At 45.6% G+C, this 25,818-nt stretch overlaps 1 protein-coding gene across 1 annotated transcript in view; it reads right to left on the bottom strand.

The window, feature by feature from the left end:
* MAP3K9 (mitogen-activated protein kinase kinase kinase 9) overlaps positions 1 to 23,603 on the bottom strand; it is an 85,357-nt gene extending 61,754 nt beyond the window's left edge. Inside the window, exons 1-2 of the mRNA XM_055436238.2 lie at positions 22,858 to 23,603; positions 14,664 to 15,077 (exon numbers count right to left, since the gene is read on the bottom strand). Of these exons, the coding sequence (XP_055292213.1) occupies positions 14,664 to 15,077; positions 22,858 to 23,257 (814 nt within the window). The 5' untranslated portion in view covers positions 23,258 to 23,603. The remainder of the gene's footprint in view (positions 1 to 14,663; positions 15,078 to 22,857) is intronic.
* Between the last annotated feature and the right edge of the window lie 2,215 nt (positions 23,604 to 25,818).

The raw sequence follows: 25,818 nt of genomic DNA, 5'->3' as shown, positions 1-25,818 counted from the left end.
CTTAACTTATTCATGAGGTCGCAAAGAGTCGGTCACGACTGAGCGACTGAACTGAACTGATTTTATTAGGCAGAGGGCTCATATGGTCCACTACAACACTTATTTAATCTATTTTTTCCTCCTACCCATTGTCTTTACACAAAGCAGCCCACAAATTTCCTGTTTAAAATTCCATTTTAAAAAATGTTTCTGCTGGGCTGAATGTACAGGATTCTAGCCCTTGTCCCCTTCCCTGTCCTCCCATCACAAAAGCTCAAAAGTACCAGCAGCAACAGAGTCAAAATTCTCTCTGTGAGGCAGGAGAAGGGGACAGTTGGGAAGCTTCACTTAAAAGAGATCTGTGCGTGCGTGCTCAGTCATGTCTGACTCTTTCTGATCCCATGGACTGTAGCCCTCCAGGCTCCACTGTCCATGGAATTTTTCAGGCAAGAATACCGGAATGTGCTGCCATTTCCTCCTCCAGGGGATCTTCCCAAGCCAGGGATCAAACCCGCATCTCCGGCATCTCCTGCATTGGCAGGTGAATTCTTTACCTGTAAGAGTTTGGGTGCTATTCCCTCGTGATCAGTCCTAATCAGGGCAGAATGAATGGTGAAAAGTCTACAGCAAATCCCCTACATACAAACCTTCAAGGTGCCAACTTTCAAAGATACAAACATGTATCTGGTTCCAGCAAGGAACCAGAACCGGTGTCATCAACATCGGGTGTGAGTGAAATTGCAGCTTTTCTCCATCTCCTACTGAGGATTCTTCAGCTCTTCTGTCTTCCACCTCCTTTCCCACCTCCAGCCAGTGACTCTTCTTGCCTGTGTGCTTGATGCCAGACCCTGTATTCTAGCTGTTGTACTTCTCAGGGTACTGTACTATAAGATTAAAAATCATTATTTTTTGTGTGTTTGTCTTTTATATACTATTTGTATGAAAAGTATTATAAACATATTATAGTACAGTACTGTATAGCCGATTGTGTTAGTTGGGTAACGAGGCTAAGTTTGTTAGACTTAAAACTGGCCTTATGAATGTGCCCTCAGAAGGGAACTCACTCATATATAGGGGGTTTATTGTGACTTCTCCTTCACAGCATTGATCTAAGAATATAAGCGGGCACCACAAAGCATGCCTAGCAATCTGTCTCCATGGGGTGTGGAGTTGCCACACTGGTGCAACACAGCCCATCTGGATGGGTGCAAAAGCAGCACCTCAGGAAGGCCCCCTTACCTCCCAGATGACACGGAGCTAAGAGCTGTGACATCTGAACCACCACCAAGGGCTGTGCCATTAACAAATGTGTCCAGACACTTTCTAAATGTTTACGTTATTCTTCTGCTTAGAAATTTTTTAATTCCATAAACAAGCATCTGTGAACTTATCTGAAAATCTAGCAGACACGTCCCTTGTTTAACCAAACACAAAACCATAACACAAACACAAGCAAAACCAAGATAAAACCCATAGAGCAGAAACTCCCAGAGGCACCAGAGGCCCCTGAGCTGGAACAGTGCAGGATCACCTCCCTGCAACTCCAGATGTGGGGACGATCCACCCCACAAAGCCACAGGATTCGAGTTTAGGCACCATCATTTTCTAGTTCTGTTCTTGGGCGAGGTGTTAAACCCCTCTCAACCTCAGTTTCCTCTACTGTTAAATGGGGGCGATCACCACCTCTACCTGGAGTACCTTAGATACTGTTCCAAATCAAACCCTATAGCACCAAATACAAAATATGATTATTCTTCATCCTAACTCGATAATACGGGGGGTGGGGAAAGTAAAGGGATATGTATTGCTTCACCACGAATAACAAGCTAAGGGAACAAAATCAGATACTGCCACAGCACATTAATCATCTTAAATCACCTTAGAGAAGCTTTTACTGGGAAAACGTAAGTTGATTTTCCATTACCATCCATGGGACTTGATGGAGTATCCTTCCATGTCACCAGCTGCTATGCATTTGGGACAGACAAGTAATTTAATCCAAATAATTAGGAAGGGTAGGTCTCCTATGGCTTTGGGGGTAGGGAGGGGAGAAGAACTGCCAATGGCAGTGAGATTACTGATCCACCCCTGGGCATCCTATATGTAAATGCAGGTAGCCAGGAGTTCACTGCTTAAGATATAAAAATGTTTTTCAATCTGATTAAAAAGTGGGCCAAGACAGCAATTTTTCCTAAGGAGTTACACAGATGGCCAACAGTCACATGAAAAGCTGTCCAACATCACTAATCATCAGGGAAATGCAAATTAAAACCACAATGAGGTATGACCTTGCACATGTTAGAATGGCTATTACCAAAAAAAACACAAGAAACATGTGTTGGTGAGGATGTGGAGGAAAGGGAATCCTTGTGCACTGTTGGGAATGTAAATTGGTGCAGCCACTATAGAGAACAGTATGAGGTTCTTCAAAAAATTTTAAATATAGAAGTACCTTATGATCCAGCAATCCCACTTCTGGGTATGTATCCAAAGGAGATGAAATCACTGTCTAGAAGAGATATCTCCACTCCCATGTTCACTGTAGCATTATTCACAATTAGCAAGTTACAGAAAAAACTAAGTGTCCATCATAGATGAACAGATAAAGAGGAAGTGTATATATATATTATGGAATATTATTCAGTTATAAAAAAGGAAACCCTGCCATTTGTGACAACATGGATGGACCCTGAGGGTATTACACTAAATGAAAAAAGTCAGAGAAAGACACATACTGTATGATCTCACTTACCTGCGGAATCTCAAAAAATAGTCAAAATCATAGAAACAGAACAGAATGGTGGTCCCCAGGGGCTGAGAGGTGGGAGAAATGAGATGCCGGTCAAAGAGTGCAAACTTCCAGTTATAAGATAAATAAGTTCTGGGGTCTAATGTACAGCATGGAGACTATAGTTAGCAACCCTGGATTATATGCTTGAAAGCTGTTCGGAGAATAAATCTTAAATGTTCTTACCACACAAAAACACAGTAATTATGTGATGTGATGGATGTGTTAACTACTCCTATTGTGGTGATCATTTCACAATATTTATGCGTGTCAGGTAATCATGTTGTACACCTTAAATGCACACAATGCGATATGTCAATTATATCTCAGTGAAACTGGGAGGAGGGGAGAAGAAACAAAGATTTTTTTACTGTTTCTTTTTCCTCCTGAAAATTAAACCACCTAGAAAAACAGTGAATACTGTTATCCTTCTGCATAACACAGAGAAGAAAATGACCAAGTTCAGTTGGCAAGCAGGAAAGACAGACTTCAGTCCTCAGCTCTGACCTCTGGGTCCTGTAAGTTAGTCATCGCTGATTCCCTGGTTGGGGTCAAGAGCCTCATGCCGCCACTGCCCACCACACTGGCTGGAAAGCCAGGCAGAGTACCTGGCCATTGTCAGGGTCTGGGAGTGGCTGAGAGAAAGAACACAGTTACGAGATTCAGGAACCCCAAGTGGAGGGCTTTTAAGCAAGCCACCCAACTTCTCCGGGTCACAAAAGAAGGTTCCTTTAAGCTCTAACCTTACCAATAGACACAAGAGAAAATCAGGGTCACTGAAAGCTGAAGACTTATCTCTATTTCATTCAACCATGGCCCTTTGCCCTTCCTCTTGGATTCTGAAGATTAACAGAAGGCAGGAACAGAAAAATATAATAAATGTCCAGACAGGATGTGAGCTATGACTGTAATGGCAGGAGAAGACAGGTATATTGAGCAAATCATATATAACCACTGAAGCAGCCAGATTTGCACAGTGGAATCTGGGATAATATTTTTTTTTTCAATCATCATCCTTCCTGTTACACTGCTGTATCAGGCACATCAGGTAGGAAACAAGTCACTAGGATTTGCAGGGGAAGGTCTTACCTACAAGATCCATCACTGCCTCGCCCTTGCCCCAGGTTTGGGGTGCCCCAACTCTGCTCCCAGGGATGGGCAGACAGACGGAGCCTTCAGAGGTAGGCAATTCTGGAGGCAGACATTAGGCTTCTGACTTTCCAAGCAACTTTAAGGAACCCTTTCCTTAGGGTCCCAAGCTCCCCAAAAGTTTATGAAATGGATATATAAAAGCCGAGGCTGGACAACCATACAGGCAGCTCACCCAGTAAAGGAGTTTGAGTCCATCCAGAAGGGAAGTAGGAACAGAAAAGGCAAGATTTCACAGCAAAATTGGAACTGCTGCCAAACATCTAGACTGCCATATGCAAGTCCTATGTCAGGCAGGGTTGGGGAGCAGGGGAGGTAGGAGCAGGGAAGATGGAAGAAGGAAAAACAACAACACTTCTGCTGTCAAGAATCCTAGTGGGCGGGGTATAAATTAGGAGATTGGGATTAACATATACACACTATATAGAAAACAGACAACCAACATGGACCGACATATATATTGGTTCTCCAGTGGTTAGGACTCTGTGCTTTAACTGCTGAGGAACTAAGATCCCACGTCATATGATGTGCCCCCTCACCCCAAAAAAACTTACTGAAAAAAAAAATCTATAGTGCAATTGGAGAAAATATAAATAAAATACTAAAAATACAAGTAAAAGACAAATCATACTCAAAAGTACAAGACCGCTAATTGTGGATGCAAATACCGAGGGAATATAGCTGCTGGAATTACAGTAGAAGCGTGCACCACTTACTGTGTGTTGGGCTCTGCTAACAGCTACACCCACATGAGTTTATTTAATCCCCACTTCTACCCAGTAAAATGAGGGAGGTGGGATTATGATTATTCCCATTTTACATCTGCAGAAACTAAGAGAGTGCGTCCTTTTCTGAAGGTCCCAGCTAGCATCAGAGCGAGGATTCAAAACCAATGTGACCCAGAGCTCATGTGGGCTCATCTGAAGCGGAAAAGGGGGTTCATCTCTCAAGTGTGGGCTCTGAAGGAGGAGAGCTTGGGCGTTGTCTGGAGAAGGTCTCTGGGGGCAAGGGGATTCATGCATGGGAAAAGGCACAGGGCTGGAATCTGTGATGATCAAAACCACAAACATTTCTTGAGGACCTTTTAAGTGCTGGGCACAACCAGATTTGGAAATAAAACTGTAATACCAAGAAGGGAAAGAGGTAATCAGACTCCATTCTCCTTCCAAAAGAAGACAATAACACTCAAAATAAAATCTCTTTTGCCCACTCTGAATATTCCACAGTCTCAAAAGAGACCATGCCACAAGAATGCTACATTGATTTGGGGAAGCCAGGAGGGGGATGCAAGAAAGGGCATTCCCTTTGACCTTGGCAGCAGACGAAGGAGCGAGAGAAATATACTGCCTTCCTCCTGGGGCAAAAGCATTTTAATTATCAGCTGAGAGGCCAGCAGAGCCATAAAACTGGCCAACTGTCCCATTCAATCAGGCCAAAGGCCATAACAAGACAAGGCAGTGTTCTCAGGGGGCCGAGCACTGGGAGTTAAGGCCGGGTCCGGAGATAGCAAGAGGCCCGCACACAGCAAGAAGAAGCGGCTGGGGATCGATGCCTTCCACGGCTTCAACTGAAACAAATCGGCCCATTTCGGTGGAGAAGGAAATGGCAACCCACTCCAGTATTCTTGCCTGGAAAATCCCATGGACAGAGGAGCCCGGTAGACTACAGTCCATGGGGTCGCAAAGTCACAACTGAGTGACTTTACTTTCTTTTTGGTGAGAGGGATAAAATTACCCCTGGCTGACTTGGCAGAACGCAGGGCTTTCTGACTGCCTAAATCCCCATACTACTTTAAAAAGGGAAACCCAACTAGAGCCTGTGTATACCTAAAATAACAAGCGACAGAAAGAGCGGGGGAAAGGGGCAGCCCCTCACTGAATATGGTTCCAGGTGATACCTTCATGGGAAGTTTCTTCAGTCGTGTCCGACTCACTGAGACCCCATGGACTGCAGCCTACTGGGCTCCTCTGTCCATGGGATTTTCCAGGCAAGAATACTGGAGTGGGCTGCCGTGTCTTCCTTGAGGGGAATCTTCCCGACCCAGGGATCAGACCCACATATCTTACATCTCCTGCATTGGCGGGCAGGCTCTTTACCACCAGCACTAACTGGGAAGCCCGGGTGATACTTGGCGCACATCATTTCAGGCCATCTTAAAACAGCACTGCTCTCTTTCGTCTTGTCCACGTGTTACAGATGAGAATCCTGGCGCTCCAAGAGACACACCCGACACCAGGGGCAAAAGAAGTAGCCTAAATCCGAGTCTCTCTGACTCCCAAGCAGTGTTCCTTCCGTGAGACCACATGGCTCCCAATGTCAAGCTTAAGGGGGAAATGCTTACTTCTCAAAATCTTTGAGTTTCCCACAGAGAGCAAAAATCCTGGGAAAGTTAGGAAAGAAGGCCAAGTGTGATCCACAGCCTTAACATTTCTCATTTCTGTGTCTCATGGCCACTTCTAATGCGCTGCATGAGCAGTCTCCCTCACATCTGTTGGTGATGGGCACAGAGGCACAAGATTAAAAGCGCCTAAGTGGACTGGAGGGCTTCCCTCATGGCTCAGTGATACAGAATGTCCCTGCCAATGTAGGAGACATGGGTTTGATCTCTGGGTGGGGAAGATCCCCTGGCGAAAGAAATGACAACCCAATCCAGTATCCTTGCCTGGGAAACCCCTTGGACAGAGGAGCCTGGCAGGCTACAGTCCATGGGGGTCGCAAAGAGACAGACACGACTTAGTGATTAAACAACAAGTGGTCTGGAGCCCTGCCTGAAAAAGCCTCGTGTTGTTGATTCAGAGGAGTGAGTGGGAATCCAGCCGCAGAGCTCTGACAGGCCAGGATGCCGCCTCGCTCAGCTCCAAGGACAGAGGTGGCCTGTGATGAGCTGCGTCCTGCTTCCAGGAGGAAGGCTGCCCTTGTTATATTGTAAGTCCCTGGCATGATTCATGTGGTTGGAGCATCTTGTCTCAGCAAGGCCATCTGTCATGCTCCATGCAGCGAAGGGGGAAGGGAGAACCCATGGGCTCCGGTCAGCTGTTTCCCCACTGAACCGCTTGGTGAAGACTCCCCGTCGGGAGCTCCAGCCCATGTAATGAACCTGGGAAGCGGGGAGCCTGGCTGCACTGTAGCCTGCCACAGATTTAGACAGAGCGTGTGGTCATCACCCACCACCAACACACACACACTCACACTTTAGGTTGTGTAATGTCAGCTCCAGGAGGGAGGGACCTCAGAGACCATCTCATCCAAACCTCTCATTTCACAGATGAGGAATCTGAGGCACAGAGAGATGACGAGATGCGCCTGGGGCCACGCAGCCCGTCTGCCCAGGGGGCACCCGGTCAGTGCTCCTTCCACTGCCCCATCCTCTTCTTACCCAGACGCCCAACTAAGAAGCTCTCCTTCCGCCATAACCTTCTCTGAGCCTCAGATGAGTATAAGCTGTAACCCTCTTCTCTCCAAACCTACACACATTTTCCATAGATCCTTCCTTAGTAACAGGAACAAGCGTGGTTCAGCAGGAAGCTGATGGGGGTCCTGACAGGGACTTTCAGGGTGACCTGGGAAGAAGCAACCTTTTTCTCTTGCCTCAACCAGACCACTGTCACCACTTTGTGTCTCAGTTTTCCATCCACAAGGGACCCTGAGCTACCTCCTGGGAACGGGGGAAAGCACAAGTCAGGAAGGGAAAACTTTCCAAGAGCCATGGGGAGAAGGAGACACAGACATGCTCTTGTCTCCTCCGAGATCCCAAAGCACAAACCTTGACCCTGAGCAACGATAGTGCCACAGTTCAGTTCAGTTCAGTTGCTCAGTCGTGTCCAACTCTCTGCGACCCCATGGACTGCAGCACACCAGGCCTCTCTGTCCATTACTAACTCCCAGAGTCTACCCAAACTCAAGTCCATTGAGTCGGTGATGCCATCCAACCATCTCATCCTCTGTCGTCCCCTTCTCCTCCTGCCCTCAACCTTTCCCAGCGTCAGGGTCTTTTCAAATGAGTCAGTTCTTCACATCAGGTGGCCAAAGTATTGAAGCTTCAGTTTCAACATCAGTCCTTCCAATAAACACCCAGCAATGATCTTCTTTAGGGTGGACTGGTTGGATCTCCTTGCAGTCCAAGGCATTCGCAAGAGTCTTCTCCAGCACCACAGTTCAAAAGCATCAATTCTTCGGTGATCAGCTTTCTTCACAGTCCAACTCTCACATCCATACATGACCACGGGAAAAACCATAGCCTTGACTAGGCGGACCTTTGTTGACAAAGTAATGTCTCTGCTTTTTAATATGCTGTCTAGGTTGGTCATAACTTCTCCTTTCAAGGAGTAAGCGTCTTTTAATTTCATGGCTGCAGTCACCATCTGCAGTGATTTACAGGCCACCCGCAGAAAAGGGAGATGGCTACTTAACTGTTTCCAGGTTTGGGAGGGTTGTGAGGAAGAGAAGACAGAACAACTTCCCTGACTTTCAAGGTAACCAAGGCTCGAATCAGAGGAAACAGAAGCAGTGGGGAAGGAACAGGAGAATGGTGTGGAAATTCACGATTTCCATCCTTTCTCCAAATCCTTTCCTGTCCTGAATCCAACCCCTCAGCATGGTGTTCTCCCCAAGCTCAGGGCTCAGTCATAGTCCAGAAACACCTAGCAAGACTGACCATGCAACACAATCCTCTGACACCGCCAGCACAGGCTCTGCAGGTACCGACGTGCTGCCCAGGGCCCGGGCCTCTCCCCGCACCTGAGTAAGTTACAGAGCAGAACCCAGGGTTGCCAGAGGAAAGACAGGTGGACAGCCTCCCCGAGCAAGCTGGGCGGAATGAGGGCAAACGTTCCATGAAGAGGGCAGCTCCCTTGGCGAATCCTAAGAAGGGGACCCGAGTCCCTCCAACTTCAGGAAACGGCTGAGGCGAGAGAATCCATGGGGAATGTTCAGGCACCATCACCTCCTGGGGGGCCATGCTTGAACTGGGCTGGTTTTAGGTCCTTCTTTGTGACCCCACAGGGAACTCCTTGAGGGCAGGGCTGTGTCTGTTATAGTCCCAACACCAAGTACTCAAAATGACGCACCAACGAGAACCATCTCTGCACAGGAGAGGGTCACATCCAGGTGAAAGGGAGAAAGCAAGGCTCCAGGCAAAGCTAAAGAAATGAGAGGTGCATACAGCCTGCAGGTCAGACCTCCCGACCTCGCCCGCTGAGTCACACTCACCTGGATGGTTATTTGTTTCTTTTCTGCTTTATTCACTTATGTATTTATTTTGACTTGCAGAATGTGTCTCTGTACCCACAGAAAATGCAACCCATCCACTGAACACAATACTTTAGGACATGCCTGGTACCTGCTGGCTAACCTTAGAAAGAGCCTCCTGCTTAGCACTGGCTCCAGAGGCAGGCTTGCAGGAAGTGGCCAGGTGTGACTTGAGTACAGGAAAATGAGTAGGGTTTGGACAGGCAGAGAGATGAGGTGAGGGTGCCTCTGAAAGCAAGCTTGATCCCACAGCAACAGTAAGTGTGATGAGGGCCCAGCGGGTGGGAAGTAATACACAGCATATTCCAGGGGAAAGACGAAACTGGCCTGGCTAAAGCGAAAACACCTTCAGAGGAAGAAGGAGATGGGACAGCAAAGACCCATGAAAAGTTCACATTTAAAAAGAGGAAGGCTGAGTTTAAGCTGACATTTGAAAAGGCGCGGCTAGTCCCAAACCAAATCCAGTTCATTGCTCACCTCTGCTCTTTCAGCTATGAAATTAAGAATGAGTTTTCACACATTAATGACATGTGGACACTAAGGCCCAGTGAGCAGAGTAATATTATTCCTAATTATATAAAACAAATGCACTACATGAAATAAGTGGCAGGGCAGTTAAACACCCCAGCTACCCCTCAGCAGAGTGCAGGCAACAGTGCAGCCCTGAGGAGTCAGACCTGGTCTCAGGACTGGCAGCAAAAGCCTAGAAAAACAGCTGTCCATTATAAGCCTCTGCTTCCTATTTGTAAAATAAAGACATTCACAGTCTTCACTCTGCAGGGTTGCTGTGAAAATTAGATGGGAACCCACATAAAATGCTTAGACAGGGCCTGACCAAAAGAGAACACTCAATAAGCATTAGTTGTTTGTTGATATTATTACTATTATTATTATTTAGAGGTTTGGTAATGATAATGATTATATAGGGGTTTGGTTTAGTTAATATACTATATCTAAATACTGTAGATGTTGTAGCAGTTTAGTTGCTAAGTTATGTCCAACTCTTTTGCGACCCCATGTACTATAGCCGGCCAGGTTCTTCTGTTCATGGGATTTCCCAGGCAAGAATACTGGAGTGGGGTTACCATTTCCTTCTCCAGGGAATTTTCCTGACCCATGGATTGAACCCGTGTCTCCTGCCTGGCAGGCAGATTCCTTACACTGAGCCACCTGGGAAGCCAAAATACTGTAGTGGAAAACTGTCAAACCTTTAAATATCTTGTGGTAGAAGAATATTTATTTAATAAGAAAGTGGTCACAATATAGCAAGTTGGTAGTGGGGAGAGAAAGCATGCTATAAGCAATGAACTTCTTAGGACTTCCTGTGTAAGATTTGGGGCTTCCCAGGTTGCTCTAGCAGTAAAGAACCCACCTGCCAATGAAAGAGACATGGATCAATGTAAGAGATGCAGGTTCGATCTCTGGGTTCATCTCTGCCAGTGTAACAGACGTGGGTTTGATCTCTGGGTCAGGAAGGTCTCCTGGAGGAGGGTATGGCAACCCACCCCAGTATTCTTGTCTGAAGAATCCCAAGGACAGAGAATCCTGGCGGGCTACAGTCCACAGGATCACAGTCTCACACACCTGAAGTGACTTAGCACGCACACACAGTTAAGATTCAGGGGTGAAAAGAAATAGGCAAAAATGCCAAAAAAAAAAAGGAAAAACACACACTGCGTTTAGCTGTATGTTCGTCCATGTTTTTTAACGGGAGGAAGGAAGTTAATAACAAAAGTAATACCACTACCTTCACCTTGAGTGAGGCTTTTCATTTTCCATCACCTCATTTTTATACTAATTTTATTTTTAATAGCCCCTATTAAACTGTTATTTTGCCAAATGCCTTTAAGCCAAAACCCTGAAATCCACTTACCTACCCCCAAAAGGACAATCTTTCCACTAAAAGACCATCTTTCACTGACATCTTTGCTAACAATCAAGTGGCTGGTTTTCCCCAGTGTGAGGAGCAGAGACACATAAATCCACTTTTATATCCAGGACGTCAGTGAGTAGTTTCAAGAAGAGATGTTTAAGTTAATGATGCACTGCGGTAGAGTAGTAGAAACCATCCCTTAAATCCAGAGTCTGAGCCACACGTCCCAGTGCCTGGCTAACCCTGCTTTACTGGCTGTATAATGCTAAATATCTAATAAATATCTAAGATAACACTTCTTCCCAATGCATGTTCCCAGATTTCATGGTAAGACTGCCAGCTGTTTCCCCACCATCCATGTTCTCTCTCTTCCTTGGTAACAGACCCTGATTATTAGCCAGGCTCCAAGCCAACCCAGAATAAAACCCTCCACCGCCCAGTGGCCCCTGCGCTAGCCATGGCTATGGGACTCCATTCTGGCCACTGAATACACGCAGATGTGTTGTGCTGGATTTCTAGGAAACGAATGCGAGACGACTCAGTCACAGGATCAGCTTCCTCTGTGCTTCTGCTTTTCCTGCTCCTTCAGGCCTGTGACTCAGACCAAATAACTGGCATTTCAGAAGCCATCTTGGATCCTAAGGCAACCCTGAGATGCAGTAAAGAGATGTACAGAAGCTTTAAACAACCTCGGGCCTTCTTTTCAAACACAAATGAATGTATACCTTGTTTTAGCTGTTACTTTGTTGTGTTTTTTCAAGTTATGTGCATTAAACCAAAACTTACTTCAGATGATACATGAACAACCTAAGATGGTCTATGCTACATACACATATGTCGTAAATAGCAGGTGACTTTTTAAATGGATGATCAGGATATATAAAGCCTTTTAATAAATCACTTTTTTACTGAACCTTTTGTAACAGTTAGATTTTATCACCAGCTATTTCCTTTTTTCCACAAGACAGCCCCCATATGTACCTTATTCTTTTCTCTAGGGGTTCAAAGTCAACTAAAACATATAATGCACAGAATTCTGCCCTCACAGGACTATGAACAAAATGCAACTCTCTAGAGCTCCTAATAAAAACCAAGAGAAACAGCATCCCCAAGTATCCCCAGTATCCCCAAGACTGCAAAACACAAAGAAGTTACAACTCTCATTCTGCAGGCAAAGAAGTGACATAACATTTCTAAAATGATTTTCAAGTCAGTACACACAGCAATAGAATAAGAACAGTGTCATCAGGGTTCATATCGGATAAATTCAATTGCAAACAAACAGCCACCCACAGACAAATACCAAGGAGTTACCCCAATTCACATGTGAGATTTACAGCAGGCATCAACATCAGCACCAACCAGCAGCCCAGTGGACTATGGACATTTCAGGGCATCAACTGTCTTGCTAGGTGAGGTTCTTTAAAATAGTACCCTATGTATGCCCTGCCACCATACACTGTACCTGAAGGTCCCCCTCGGGAATCCTAAAACCCACATTAGGACAAAGGACCAGGGTTTTGTCTCCAAGGAGAAAGAATGATACTCAGGTCCCCTGTACCTCCTTAGCAAGTTAGCTTTCCCTTCATAAGAGTCTAGACTTTCAAACATAAATCAGAAAATGTAAAACCTTGTATCTGCAACTTGAAATTATACCCAGATGTAAAACTTCATAGAGGAAATTATTAACTTTTATAATCACCCTAGCTGAAGTTTTTAAATTGGCTCAGTTATGTAAGATTAGTGCACAATACCTAGTTCACCCAGCATGATAAGGCTATAAGAATGCATTTTTTAAAAATCAGCTTCTATATCCCGTTTTCTACCAACACATCTGCTTATTCTCACTCCATCATCCAAAGCAATCTCTAGGTAGAAATATTTTTTTTCTTAAAAAGGACGTCAGCAGAAGTTTTAACTTATTTTATACATTTAAAGGGCTTTCCTGGTGGCTCAGAAGGTAAAGAATCCATCTGCAATGTGGGAGACCTGGGTTCGATCCCTGGGTTGGGAAGAACCCCTGGAGGAGGGCAAGGCAACCCACTCCAGTATTCTTGCCTGGAGAATCCCCATGGACAGAGGAGCCTATAGTCCATGGGGTTGCAAGGAGTCAGATACAACTAAGCACACACACACATTTAAAGAACAGAATTGTGCAGGAAAGATGAAAATAATCATATAGTAAAGAGATAGAATAATGGCAGAAGGAAAAGAGAAACCAGTTTTACTTATGGAACGCAAATCCTTCACATGCATTATATCCAAAACACATATCTAATGCTCCATTCTCTCACCAGGGGGAAATTTGCTCTTATTAAAGGGGAAGAGGATGCATATAGATGAGGTAAGAGTAACAAATGCTATTTTAGAGTAAGTTGGAAAGTATATTTCTGTATATATGGGCCATATATGCTTTTTAAATGTCTGGGAAAATATGCCAAATGCAATATATACACTTCCAGAAGGAAAACATTATGGGTGATCCTTCTTTCTGTTTATCTACACTTCCTAGTTTTTGTAGAACAAAAAGTACTTACTACCTATGTTATTTAAAACATATTTTTTAAAGTTAACAGATTCACAATAGCATCAACACAAAAATAAGCTGCATCTGGAACAAGCAGGAGGAAAACAAGGTCTAAAGGATTTCTGGGCTCAAAGCTGAAGGACACAGAGAGTGAAATTCCTGGGACCCGAAACTCCTAACGCCCTCCTCTCTGGACAGGATGCCCAAAGTGACTTTAGGCATATACCACTTAGCAAACTGTATCCTCTCTACCATGCAGCTTAGGCCAGGGAAAGTCCAAATTACCACACTAAAGAAGCATACTCCCAGGGCCTGCTGATTCAGCCAAGGAAAGAGATTGAAGTTTATACCAACCCACCATTTAATTATGTCTAACACTTGCTTTACAATCCAGTTTATGGGTTCTAGATGTTTAATAAACAGTTACTTCTCAGTTCCCTGCTATTAAACACTATGTAGTTATGACAATTAATTAATACCACCTTGAGGCTATCAGGAGAGCTGTAGGTCTACCAGTGAGGTCGTGTTCCCCAAGCTGACACAGTCACCTGAACGGGCTTACCAGCTTAAACGACATGCCTCCTCTCTCTTATACCCCTTCTCTGGTGGGAACTCAGGTTGGATAGTTCAGACAGAAATGCAAACAGATAGTACTGGTTTGCTTTATCTATTGTTTCACTGAAGAGGAAAACTCCTTTTGTGTTCAGAAGCACCCACCCTTTCCTCAAAATGGAAAAACGAATCTATGTGTTTTGTTTGAACAGTACATCACAGAGTCACACACTGCCAACCATGCCTGCTAATTGGGTTTTTTCTTTTTTTGATATTTTTCTTTTTTTCAGTAATTTTTTTTTCCTTTTTCTTCCTCTTTTTGGCTGTGCCATGCGGCACGCAGGATCTTAGTTCCCCAACTATGCCCTCTACAGTGGAAGCACGGAGCCCTAACCACTGAACCGCCAGAGAATTCCCAAAGGATGGACTGGCTTTAAGCAGGGCATTTCACTGCCCACTAAGATTCCTGAGACATCCACTCCAACCCAAGCTATGGACTGGGTCTGAAAGTGATCTCAAGCCCTCCAGCCCCATCTCTCTGTACTCACTGTTGCTGGATTTAAGGTCGCGGTGGATGATGGGGACAATTGCCTCATCGTGTAAGTAGTTCATCCCTCTGGCAATCTGCACGGCCCAGTTCACCAGGATGTCTGGGGGAATCCTTTTCCCAGATAACACTCTATTCAAAGGCCCTCCACGAGCAAACTCCATGACCAAGCAGAGGTTGGGTTCCTTCAGACACACCCCCCGAAGGGCAATGATGTTGGGGTGCTTCAGCATGGCAAAGAGCTTAGCCTCCTGGCGGACGTTCTCTATGGTCTGGCTGATGTCCTCGTCGGGATCATGGCGAGCTGCTTTCACGGCGACCTCATCCCCTATCCAGAAAGCACGATAGACCTTCCCAAAGCCCCCAATGCCGATAATCTCTTCCAAGGTCAGCTCCGCAAAATCAATCTCTAACACTGAGAAAGAAAAGGAAAAAAGGAGCAAGTCAAAAACATTTGAAAAACACCATTTAATCACCCATTTACCAGGCTCGGTAAACACAACAAGCTGTCTTTTCACTCGGCTTTTCAGTCTCCCCACAACAAAGTCCCCAAGGACAGGAAAAGTGAGTAACATTTTTTTCTGTGGCCAGCGTGTTATCTTTAGTGACGAGCACATAGCAGGTATTCAATAAGTATTCAAGAAATAACTTCTACTTGGAACTTCATGAAGAACGCTGCACTGAGAGCAACCATTTTAACTAAAAGAAAAAAACTGAGGGAGATCAATCATTGTGTGGCTTGTTCACATTTTACTGTGTATATACTAGGTAGCAAGAAGCATATAATCCAGTGCCAAGGCAGACAGACAACATCCAAACTGTAGTGCAAAGGAGCTTTGGTGGTGGTATGATCCAAAGATGAATGAAATCACTCACTCCCACCACAGGACAGGGATTAAGAGGGTGAGTGGGAAAAGGATTCTCAAGGAAGGAAACATCCGAAATGGGCCCAAAGAATGAGAGGAAGGGATATCATCAGGAAATGAAGACCAAGGTGGAGAAGACAATCCCGGTAGATGGAAGGTCGTGAGCCAGAACACAGGGCATGAAGCACTTATTCACAGTAGACATGACATGGACATGTAGATGTCCATCAACAGATGCATGGATAAAGAAGATGTAAGGCATACATACAATTGAATGTTACTCGGCCATTAGAAAGAATGAAATAATGCCATTTGCAACAACATGGGTGGACCTAGAGATTATCATAGTAAGCAAAGAAGTGAGACAGAGAAAGACAAATACCGTATGAAATCATGTGTACGTGGAATCTAAATTATGACACAAATGAACTTATCTATGAAACAGAAACAGACTCAAAGACAGAACAGACTTGGGGTTGCCAAGAGGGTGAGTGTATTGAAGAGGGACAGAGTGGGAGTCTGGGGTTAGCAGATGCAAACTAGTATATATAGAATGGATAAACAACAAGGTCCTGCTGTTCCTACAAGGGAACTGCGTACAGTATCTTGTGATAAACCATAATGGAAAAGAATATAAGGAAGATAGTAAGTGTATGCATAATTGGATCACTTTGCTATACAGCAGAAATTAACACAACATTGTAAATCAACTCTACTTCAATAAAGAGAAAAGGGGGGAAAAAAAGAACATGGGCATGAAGGTATATATAGCCTATCAGGAATTTCAGGGAGTCCAGGGCAGCTGGATTATATGCATTAGGGGAGATGAGGCTAAAAGTCTGCCTGGGGTCAGGCTTTGACTTAGAAAGGAAACCAACTCTGGCAGCTATGTGGAATGAAATAACAAAAGGGACCACTAAGGAGACCCCTGCAGCAATCCAGGTGCACAAGCACAAGAGGCAAATCTCAGTAGCTGTGAAGAATGGAAATCAGGAGGCCTTCAAAACTTGGTTTTACCAGGACCTGGTGATTAAAGTTTGCAAGAAAGAGGAGTCTCCAAGGCAACATCTTACCCCCATCACAGTTCAATCCCTGAGGTTCCCAGTGTCACCCCCACCCTCTCATTTCCCATCCCAAATCCAGAGTTTGAATCTCCCGTACTTGACTGTATCTTTAGCTGTTTGGAATGGACTTCCATGGACAGGGCATAATAACCACCAGTGATCATGAATCTTGAGTTAGTTACGGTGTTGCTGTACAAGTGAAGTGCTATTTCATGTTTCTCTCATGAAAACCTTATTCTCTGTCTTCTCCGTCTCCTTCCTTGTCTTCACCCAGCTGACCCAGCTGGTCTCAGGTCTCAGCTTAACTACAATCTCCTGGAGGAACTTTTCCTAACCCCTCTACTAAACGAGACCAGGCCCCCATCGAGCATTCCCATAGCAGTCTCTATTGGCAAGACACCACAAGGTTATAATTACTTGTTCAATGCCTGTTGTCCTACTAGACTGCAAGATGCATGAGGGCTGATCCTCTCTGCCTGACACGCCACTGTCCTTTACGTGCTGAACATTCAGCTGGAGACCAGTAGACAGTAAAGCAAAATGGGGAGAATCTATTTTAGTATGAAATAAATCAAACTCAGATCTGTGGGGAAAAACTGGAACTGGACCTCCTGAAACAAATACAGAGAATAGTCACACTGCTACAAAAGAAAACACTGAACACAAAGATCACGTATTTCTGAACTCTTGGCAAAACCAAAAGAGGAGATGCCCACTGCAGACTGTTCTTTTCTATTCTCAGCCAGCTCCACAATGTCTCCATTCTCCATTTAGATGCTGGTGGTGTTCATAACTAGGTTCCTGCTCCGTTACAGCACTTCCATCCTACCTAGGGCTAATATTCATTTATATTTTGTAATTCACCTGGCAGTCTGCACAAAGAAAACTCTTAGGAAGTTAGTCGGACTGCCTTTAAGAATACAAAATATGTGGCCCATCTGCGCCCTCAAAGTTCCAATTGTTCAGGATTATCACTTCAGTAACCAATACAACATTGTAAAGTAATTTTCCTCCAATTAAAAAATAAATTTAAAAGTTTTATGAGAACAAAAGTAAATAAATGACAGCAACAACAAAAGATCATCACCTTATCTAGCACCCTTCTTGAAAAATAAATGGTGTATCCTGCAGACTAATATGTACATCCATTCTACAATCCTCGAGTATACCTTTCAGCACCACAGAAGCTGGAAAGTTTAAAAACTACATTTCCCAGAATTCTTGACAGAGTGCTGCTTCAGCCAATGAGATGCACAAGATTCAGAAGGCAGCTGTGATATGGAGACCATCTCCTTGCTGCTTCTCCTGGTAAGCATGGCTGTGGAGAAGTGGGTTTTCTATAATATCATGTCAGTGTCCGATTATTGGGCTTCCCAAGGAATCCCAGGGACAGGGGAGCCTGGTGGGCTTCCGTCTATGGGGTCACACAGAGTCGGACACGACTGAAGTGACTTAGCAAGTGGTGCTAGTGGTAAAGAATCTTTCTGCCAATGCAGGAGATTAAGAGACGTGGGTTCAATCCCTGGACCAGGAAGATCCCCTGGAGAAGGAAAAGGCACCCTACTCCAGTATTCCTGCCAAGAGAATCCCATGGACAGAGGAGCCTGGTGGGTTATAGTTCATGGGGGTAGATTATTAGTTTTGCAGATGTGGAAGGAATGTTGCAAGGCCAAGTAGTCACCTAATCTCCAGACAGCAACTACAACAGGGTATTGGAGAAGTCAACTTCAATGGCAACTCCTGATTCTGTACTTTCTCAGAGAAGCAGCAGCTTGTCTGGTGGGCCAGGTCTGCAATGGATTAGGAGTTGGTCCCATAGTTCTAGCTGAGAGCTCCTTCTCCCTGCCCTTCCAACAAATCTACAAGCACCCAATTTCTTCTACTAAATTGTTTTCTGTTTAAAGTAACTTGAGTGTTTTTAGGTCCTAAAATGAATCCTGACTGATTACTAATTCTTGTCTTATCTGTTACATGAATAAGAAAAAATATGCCTACATCAGAAAGAGATTAGAACCTTCCTGGAGAAAAATTTAAGTTATGTTAGGAATCTGTTGGTCATGGAGGGAGCACTCATATTTTTTCCTACCAGATTTTTTTTCATGGATGAAAAGGCAGGTGCCTATTTAATAAATGCACATTTACATATCTTATTCCTCAGATATCTGAATTCTCCTTAAGGAAATTAAGTGCTGTTATTTCTTGTGTATCCACCCTCTTCTTTCCTCTGGTCTGAAGCATAGTTGTGAACACATAGGAGGTGTTAAATATTTATTTAAACGCTTATCATCGTTGTTTAGTCACTAAGTCGTCCAACTCTTTGCAACCCCATGGACTGTAGCCCACCAGGTTCCTCTGTCCAAGGGATTTCCCAGGCAAGAATACTGGAGTGGGTTGCCATTTCCTTCTCCAGGGGATCTTCCCGACCCAGGGAATGAACCCATGTCTCCTGCATTGGCAGGCAGATTCTTCACCACTAAGACACCAGGGAAGCCCCTTATTTAAACATATGAGGACTTAAAAGATGTGATTCTGAATGAGGGTGCTGAAAGGACAGCTCCTCTGATGGCATTTCACAGAAGACAGAAAACCTCTGTGGGGAAGGCAAAGCCATCATCTCTCTCTGTGTGTGTGTGTAGAACACAAACTCTCATGTTCCTGCTATTTAGTCAAGGAAATACTTTGACCAGCCTTCAAGAAAAGCATAGAAGAGAACTTACAAGCAGACAGAAGATAGAATAGTGGGGGATGTGGGGAGGGTCCTCTCCTTTCTCTTCCCTGTTAGGAAGTCCCTGTGGATAGAAACTAGACTATCACTGCAGCTGAGAGCATGTGTGACTCCTTCCCTTCCCTGCTCCAGTCAAGACCTGGTTTTAAGTAAGAATCAGGTCAAGTCTCATGCAGCACATATTTCGGTTTCTGTGGAAGAATATTTCCAGGAATATCAGGAAAAAACCCTATTTCTTTCAGTCTTGAAGTCAAGACATTATTCCCTCTCAAATGTATCCTTAGAAACTAAACATATAGACACATTCTGATGAGTTTGGGGTAAGTGAATAGTACACACATCACTCATTTAAAAATCTTAAGTACATCTGAAAATACACCCTTATATTTCCAGTGAGTGCAAGAAAAAGAAATGTAAATCAATCATACCCTTAATTTATGCCCTGCTTGAAAACAAAAACAACTCTCCTGTAAGAGAAACTTTTTCTCAATATCTACGGTTATAGATCTCCAAAGATGATATAACTGTACATTCTCCATCTTTCACTAAAATAAAGAAGATGAGCATGCTTCTGGGTTATTTATATTTGTCAGCCCCACGGAGAGCTAAACTCTAATACCTACATTGGAGAAGATAAAAGCACTCTATGAGTGCTGGATGATTTATAATATCCTTCCTATATGTTTTCCTTGTCACAAGATTTAGTAATTTCCTCCTCTTCTGTTTTGATTAAAGTGTGCAACAAAAGTTTCACTCTGAAAAGCCGTATTTGAAACTAAAACTGAAAATTATTCATGGCAACCCACTCCAGTATTCTTGCCTGGAGAATTTCATGGATAGAGAGGAGCCTGGCTGGCTACAATTCATGGGGTCGCAAAGAGTCAGACACGACAGAGTAACTAACACTTCTGTGTCTTCTATTCACAATCTAATAGCAAAAGTCATGCCCCAAAGAGGAAGTTCAAAAAACTAACTGGGGAAAAGTTGTCAAAGGCTTGATTTCATTCAAAGTCTTTGGAGACAAGGTCGTCAATCACCTTTATTTTCTGAGTGACAGTAACTGAACCGATGGACACAGCATACAGACCAGAAACACTTGTTCAGATCAGCAACTTCCTTTAGCAAAGCACCGCACTGAAATTATATATTTACATCACCAGTTTCCCTCATGTGTGACTTTTAAGTACCTCCTCACCTTCTCATTTCTTTATTCCCTGGTATTTAACACAGTCTCTCTCTTTTGCTAGGCACTCTAATTGGTTTTTGATTAGAACTAAATTTTCTGAATTATCAAGAATTAAGCCAGTCAAGATCAGAACTCCCAGTGTGGCTAAATAACTTAACAAGACCTTCAAATGCAACATTGTTCAAATCAATTCTTTCAGTAAGTACAAGATGCTTCCTAATTTCTCATCATCCGAGTTTTAGATATAGGAATCTATTCAAGGTAACTTTTGTTACCATAAAGGTGAAGTCCTGGGCACCCAACGGAGAAGGAGCTTCCAACATGGTGCAGTGGACCTATCTGGCTTTCTGTGCATGGGTTCTTCCGGCCTTGGTCATGTTCACTCCTGACTGCTCTGACAGCAGGAGCACAAGCTACTAAAGAAACTCAGTTCCTGCTCACGAACCTCACAGAGCTCTTCTACTCTGACACCAGATGTCTCTGAAAAACAAATCACCAAACATCACCCACAAAGAACCTCAAAATATGACATGTGTAAACTACATTACTTTCTAACATGTCAGGCCAACATCTCTTCCAGTATGCGACCAAGTTCATCTTCAACATTATTTGGGACATTATATGTTAGGACCTTTAGTCTTCACTTTTCCAGCACTAGTGCCAAAATGATGCAACAACTGGAAACAATTTAACTTGTCACCTCCAGGTATTATAAAGATCAAATAGCAGAAGGAGGAAGTTTTTAATTGAATAAAACAGAGAGAAAACAAAGGAAGCTAAATACTTGAATGTCAATTTGACAGTCAAAACAAGGAAACAGGCTATGATTTTTATACTAATGGCTGTTATTTAATGAACACGTTAAGATATAATTGTTTGGGTGAAAATATGTCATAGAACCAGAGAAATAACTGTTACAAGTAAAAGTTTTAAACTATTTAAAGTTATCCCTCGGTAATGATTTTTTAAACCAGCTAAGGGGCAAAGTACATAAAACATGCAATAAATAAAGATATATGTGTATTGCCGCTGCTAAGTCGCTTCAGTAGTGTCCAACTCTGTGCGACCCCACAGACAACAGCCCACCAGGCTCCCCCAACCCTGGAATTCTCCAGGCAAGAACACTGGAGTGGGTTGCCATTTCCTTCTCCAATGCATGAAAGTGAAAAGTGACAGTGAAGTCGCTCAGTCCTGTCCAACTCTTACCGACCCCATGGACTGCAGCCTACCAGGCTCCTCCACCCATGGGATTTTCCAGGTAAGAGTACTGGCATGGGTTGCCATTGCCTTCTCCACATGTGTACTAACAATACTTTTTTAACAGGAAAGAAATTATGGAAACCCTCAAATACAAAATAGTATAAACTGTACCAGGAGATATTCACATCTTTCTTCTAAAACCACCTAGCATCACAGATTAAAGGATTCTAATGGCAAGTTAACTCCTTTGAAAAAAACGAAGAAAAATTCATTACAGGGTGTGGAACAGGGGGCACCTGGGAAATTGGTGAAAACCAGGACACTGGAAGAAAGGCCCTGGGAGGGACCCCTGGGTATCATTCCCCTGAGATTTGGCAAATACCAAATATAGGCAAGGATCTAGGGTGAGAATAAAGGAGAAAACATATTGTCTAGGTGTCAAGGGGCCGGGATTCAACCACTATACCCTGTGCTCCTGATCTCTCTGGGGGGAATGACATACTCTTCCCTCTCTATCATTTCTCCACTCATCACCTGCCCCTCCCCACCCACTCTCTTTCTCACACACACACCCTTCTTAGCACATTATTCAGTGAGACTCCTAAAGGTACCACTTTTGAGATGCAAGATTAGGATCGAAGAAATCTACACGGTATTTCAAAGGTGTTTCACAGGCTTCCGGGACTTGTGAACCATCTCGGCCCTGAGGGAGACACCACCATCTCCTTTAAAGCAAAAGTAAGGGGCGAGGACAGACGATAGAAGGTCGGGAAGGTCCCTGATCTGAGGACTAAGGTTATTACAGAAACCACCAGCTTGCTTAAAATCCTGCCAGATTTGGGGGGCGGGGGAGGGGGTGTTGGGCTTCAGGATGTGGACTCGAGCTGCTGCTGAGGTGGTCAGGTGAAGGTGAAGAAGACCAAGCGCCCGAGGTTCCAGGGGAGGCCTGCCTGCGGCGTGTCTATCTTATCCACTGCACCCACCAAAGCCCGTGCAGCCTGAGCGCGCGCGCGCACACACACACACACGGGTCAATCTGCCCACCCCAACCTAACCCTCAGGGAGGTCTCCCCTCCCTCCGCAATCATCCCCAGGCCTCCAGCATCCCCCGCCACCCCTCCCCCGCCGGGCTCCCGGGCCCGCCTTCGCCTTACACTGAATGGGCGGGTAGCAACTGGGGTCCTCGCCGCCGGGCTGGCAGCGGCTGGAGAAGGCGCTGCGCGGGGTCACGTAGTTGCTCGGGAAGATGCCCACTCGCTGGTTCAGCTGCCCGGTCCACCAGCCCTCGTCGCCGGACACCTGCGAGTCCTTGGACAGCACCTCCACCACATCGCCCAGCCGCAGGGTCAGCTCGTCCTCGCCCGCCGCCTCGTACTCGAACACGGCCGTCCAGTAGGGCAGCGGCGCGCCGCAGCCCAGCTCCCGGGGGGCCGCCACCGCCTCCTCCTCCTCTTCTTCCTCCTCCTCGGCCCCGGCCCCGGCTCCATCCTCCCCCGGCGGGGCGGCAGCGGCGGCGCTCGCCAGGCAGCCGAGAAGCGCTCTGGAGGGCTCCATGGAGCGGCCGATCCATAGGGTGCGGGGCTGCCGCCGCCCGCAGGAGCCGCCGCCGCCTATTGTTCATGCGGCTCCTTAGAGCTGGGGGGACACCCCTCCCCCGACGGCGGCCTCAGGTAGGGCCGGGGTTGGCGGGGCGGGGAGCGCCGGATCGCTCGGGGCTGGGGCCGGCCGGGCTCGGCGACCAGTGCGCGGAGCTTGAGTGCTCACCGCAGCATCGGGGCGCGGCGGGCCGGAGCCCGAGCCTTCGCGATCGCCCCCCTGGGGCGGCCTGGCTACCTCCGCCGCGGGTAACCTGCTCGCTCAGCCGGTGCCAGCAGCCGCCCGCTGCCGCAGCCGCCGCCGCCGCCGCTCCCCGCTCCGCGCTGCGCCCCGCCCCCTGCGCCGCCCTCACGCCCTGGACCACCTGACGCGGACCTGGCTCCACCCCAGCCCTGCGGACCCGAGGGGGCGGGGCCTCTCTGCTCCCGGGCCCGCCCCCCGGGCTATTCTGTCTTCCCATTGGCCGCCACCGACCCCAGCCAGCCATCCACCCCGCCCCTCTCCACCCTGCTCCTACGTCACGGGTCCCCCCTGTCCCCGCCCCCCAGCCCTGTGCGGGCTCTCTCATTCTCAAACCCCAGGTTGACCCATTTCTCTCTCCCATTGGCCCGCCGCAGCTCCAGCCATTGGTCTGAGCTACCTGTCCGTTTCCTGGGAGTGTTCAAGGAAGAGACTGCGGCTTCATTGGGCGCCTGAGGAAGGATGGGTGGTTCCGCAAAGGTAGAGCCGAGCCCTCCTCATTCAGACCAAAAAGGCTGAAGGAGACCGCTCCCTTTGTTTGCTGCGATGGGATAGGGCTCCTATTGGGAACCACCTGCGTTCTTGATCTTATAATGAGCTTTTGAGAGTGAGCGGAGTAGAGGCGAGTTGGGTACCGCCCTCTGGAAGAGCGCTTTCTTCTCCAGCTCCTTCTTACAGTTGATTCTCCCTCCTCTTGGAGATGCCTCTGCCCCAGTCCCTACCAGGTGGGTCAGCTTCGACTCCCCTCCGACTGAATTGCACACCTACTCCATCCGTAACCTTTCGTCTATTAAGGCCCTCAGGCCTACTGGAATGCTCTTTAGAACTCTTAAAACTACAGTTCTTGCCCTTTATGAGGACTGCATATAGCTTGCCCTTCCTTGGGTTCTTGTTGGAGGAGAGTCCAATATCATCGATTTTTAGAATTCAGACGAGAGAGAGAGAGACCGCTTTATTGGGGCTCAAATTGAGGGTGGGAAAGCTGTCGGTGAAATGGGCTTGGTCTCTCTGAAGAGACTTCATTTTTCTACAAATCTGGAATTTCTTTCACCCGGGGGAATGGCACCTTGGATCGCGGTAACCTCTGTAGAAATCAGATTAAGAATCAAAGCTGAATATACACACAAAACGATACTGCAGTTCATGAGCAAGGCAGACTTTCCATCTATCTTTTTGTTATCCTCCACTTCTCAGACCTTAAGAAAGAGATAGGTGGCCCGAACATTACTTCTGTGCTTAAATTCTTTCACAGCAATATAGATTTTCAATGAGAAGAGTCTGTGACTTTTCAAAATAAGCCCATGCCAAGAGGTCCTGCCTGATCTCTGCTAAAGTTTTCCCCTTCTGTGGTAGGAATAGGTCTGATTCACTTGGAAAGTTTAGTGCTTCACTGTTGTTGTTGTTGAATTTCAGTTTGGGGTTAATCATTAGACAAACCGAAGACAGTGAGGTAATTTGAAAAGATAAACAGGGCTGGCATCTCCAGCTTTGCTGGCACCAGCTGCAAGATCTTGGGCAAGTACTAAACTGTCTGCTCACCCTTAAAGAGAAGGGATGATCTGGAAGATCTGTCATCTTCCAGACCTGAGATTCTGAGGTTTGCACATGAGTGTGACTACACTGTATGCCAAGAAATGGCTACCCACTCCAGTATTCTTGCCTGGGAAATCCCATGGACAGAGGAGACTGGCAGGCTGCAATCCATGGGGTCGCAAAGAGTCAGACACAACTGAGGGACTAAACAAAAACCACCACCCATTTCAGGTCTTCAAGAAGGGAGGGTAGAATGTGGTCTAAAGATTATCTGGAATAGGTCTCGAGAAAAGACTTCTGAGTAAATGCCCTAAAAAAGTGTTGGGATTCTTCTTGTACATAGAATCAGTGAACTGGAAAAGATACAGATGAGTCTTTGCGTAAATTCTCTAAATTTTGTTCAAAATAAAACTATGCCACCCCTAAGCAGAAGAGAGCAAGCAGGGAGGGGTTACAGGCATTTTGTGTTTTTCAAAAACACAAGAAAGAAGATCTTCTTAATAAAAATTTAGTTTGGAGGAAGAAGGAATTTTCCGAAATGGTATTAACAGAGAGAAACAAACAGAAGAAAAAAAAAAAAAACTAAAAAGATATAGAGAATAATCATCAATGGTGATCTCTTTCAAGTGGTAGAATTATAAGTATGGGCAATTTTTATTGTCATTTTGCTTGATATTGTATGTTTTACTATACAGTTTTTATCTTGACTTCTCCCCTACCCAGAAGAGAAGGAAAAAAAAAAAAAC

Source organism: Moschus berezovskii, chromosome 9 (assembly GCF_049115385.1).
Source record: "Moschus berezovskii isolate FMDL1 chromosome 9, NW_MosBer_1.0, whole genome shotgun sequence".
Lineage (NCBI taxonomy): Eukaryota > Metazoa > Chordata > Mammalia > Artiodactyla > Moschidae > Moschus > Moschus berezovskii.
Note: the sequence above shows the minus strand (reverse complement) of the source record. Positions and strands in the feature narration are given on the sequence as shown.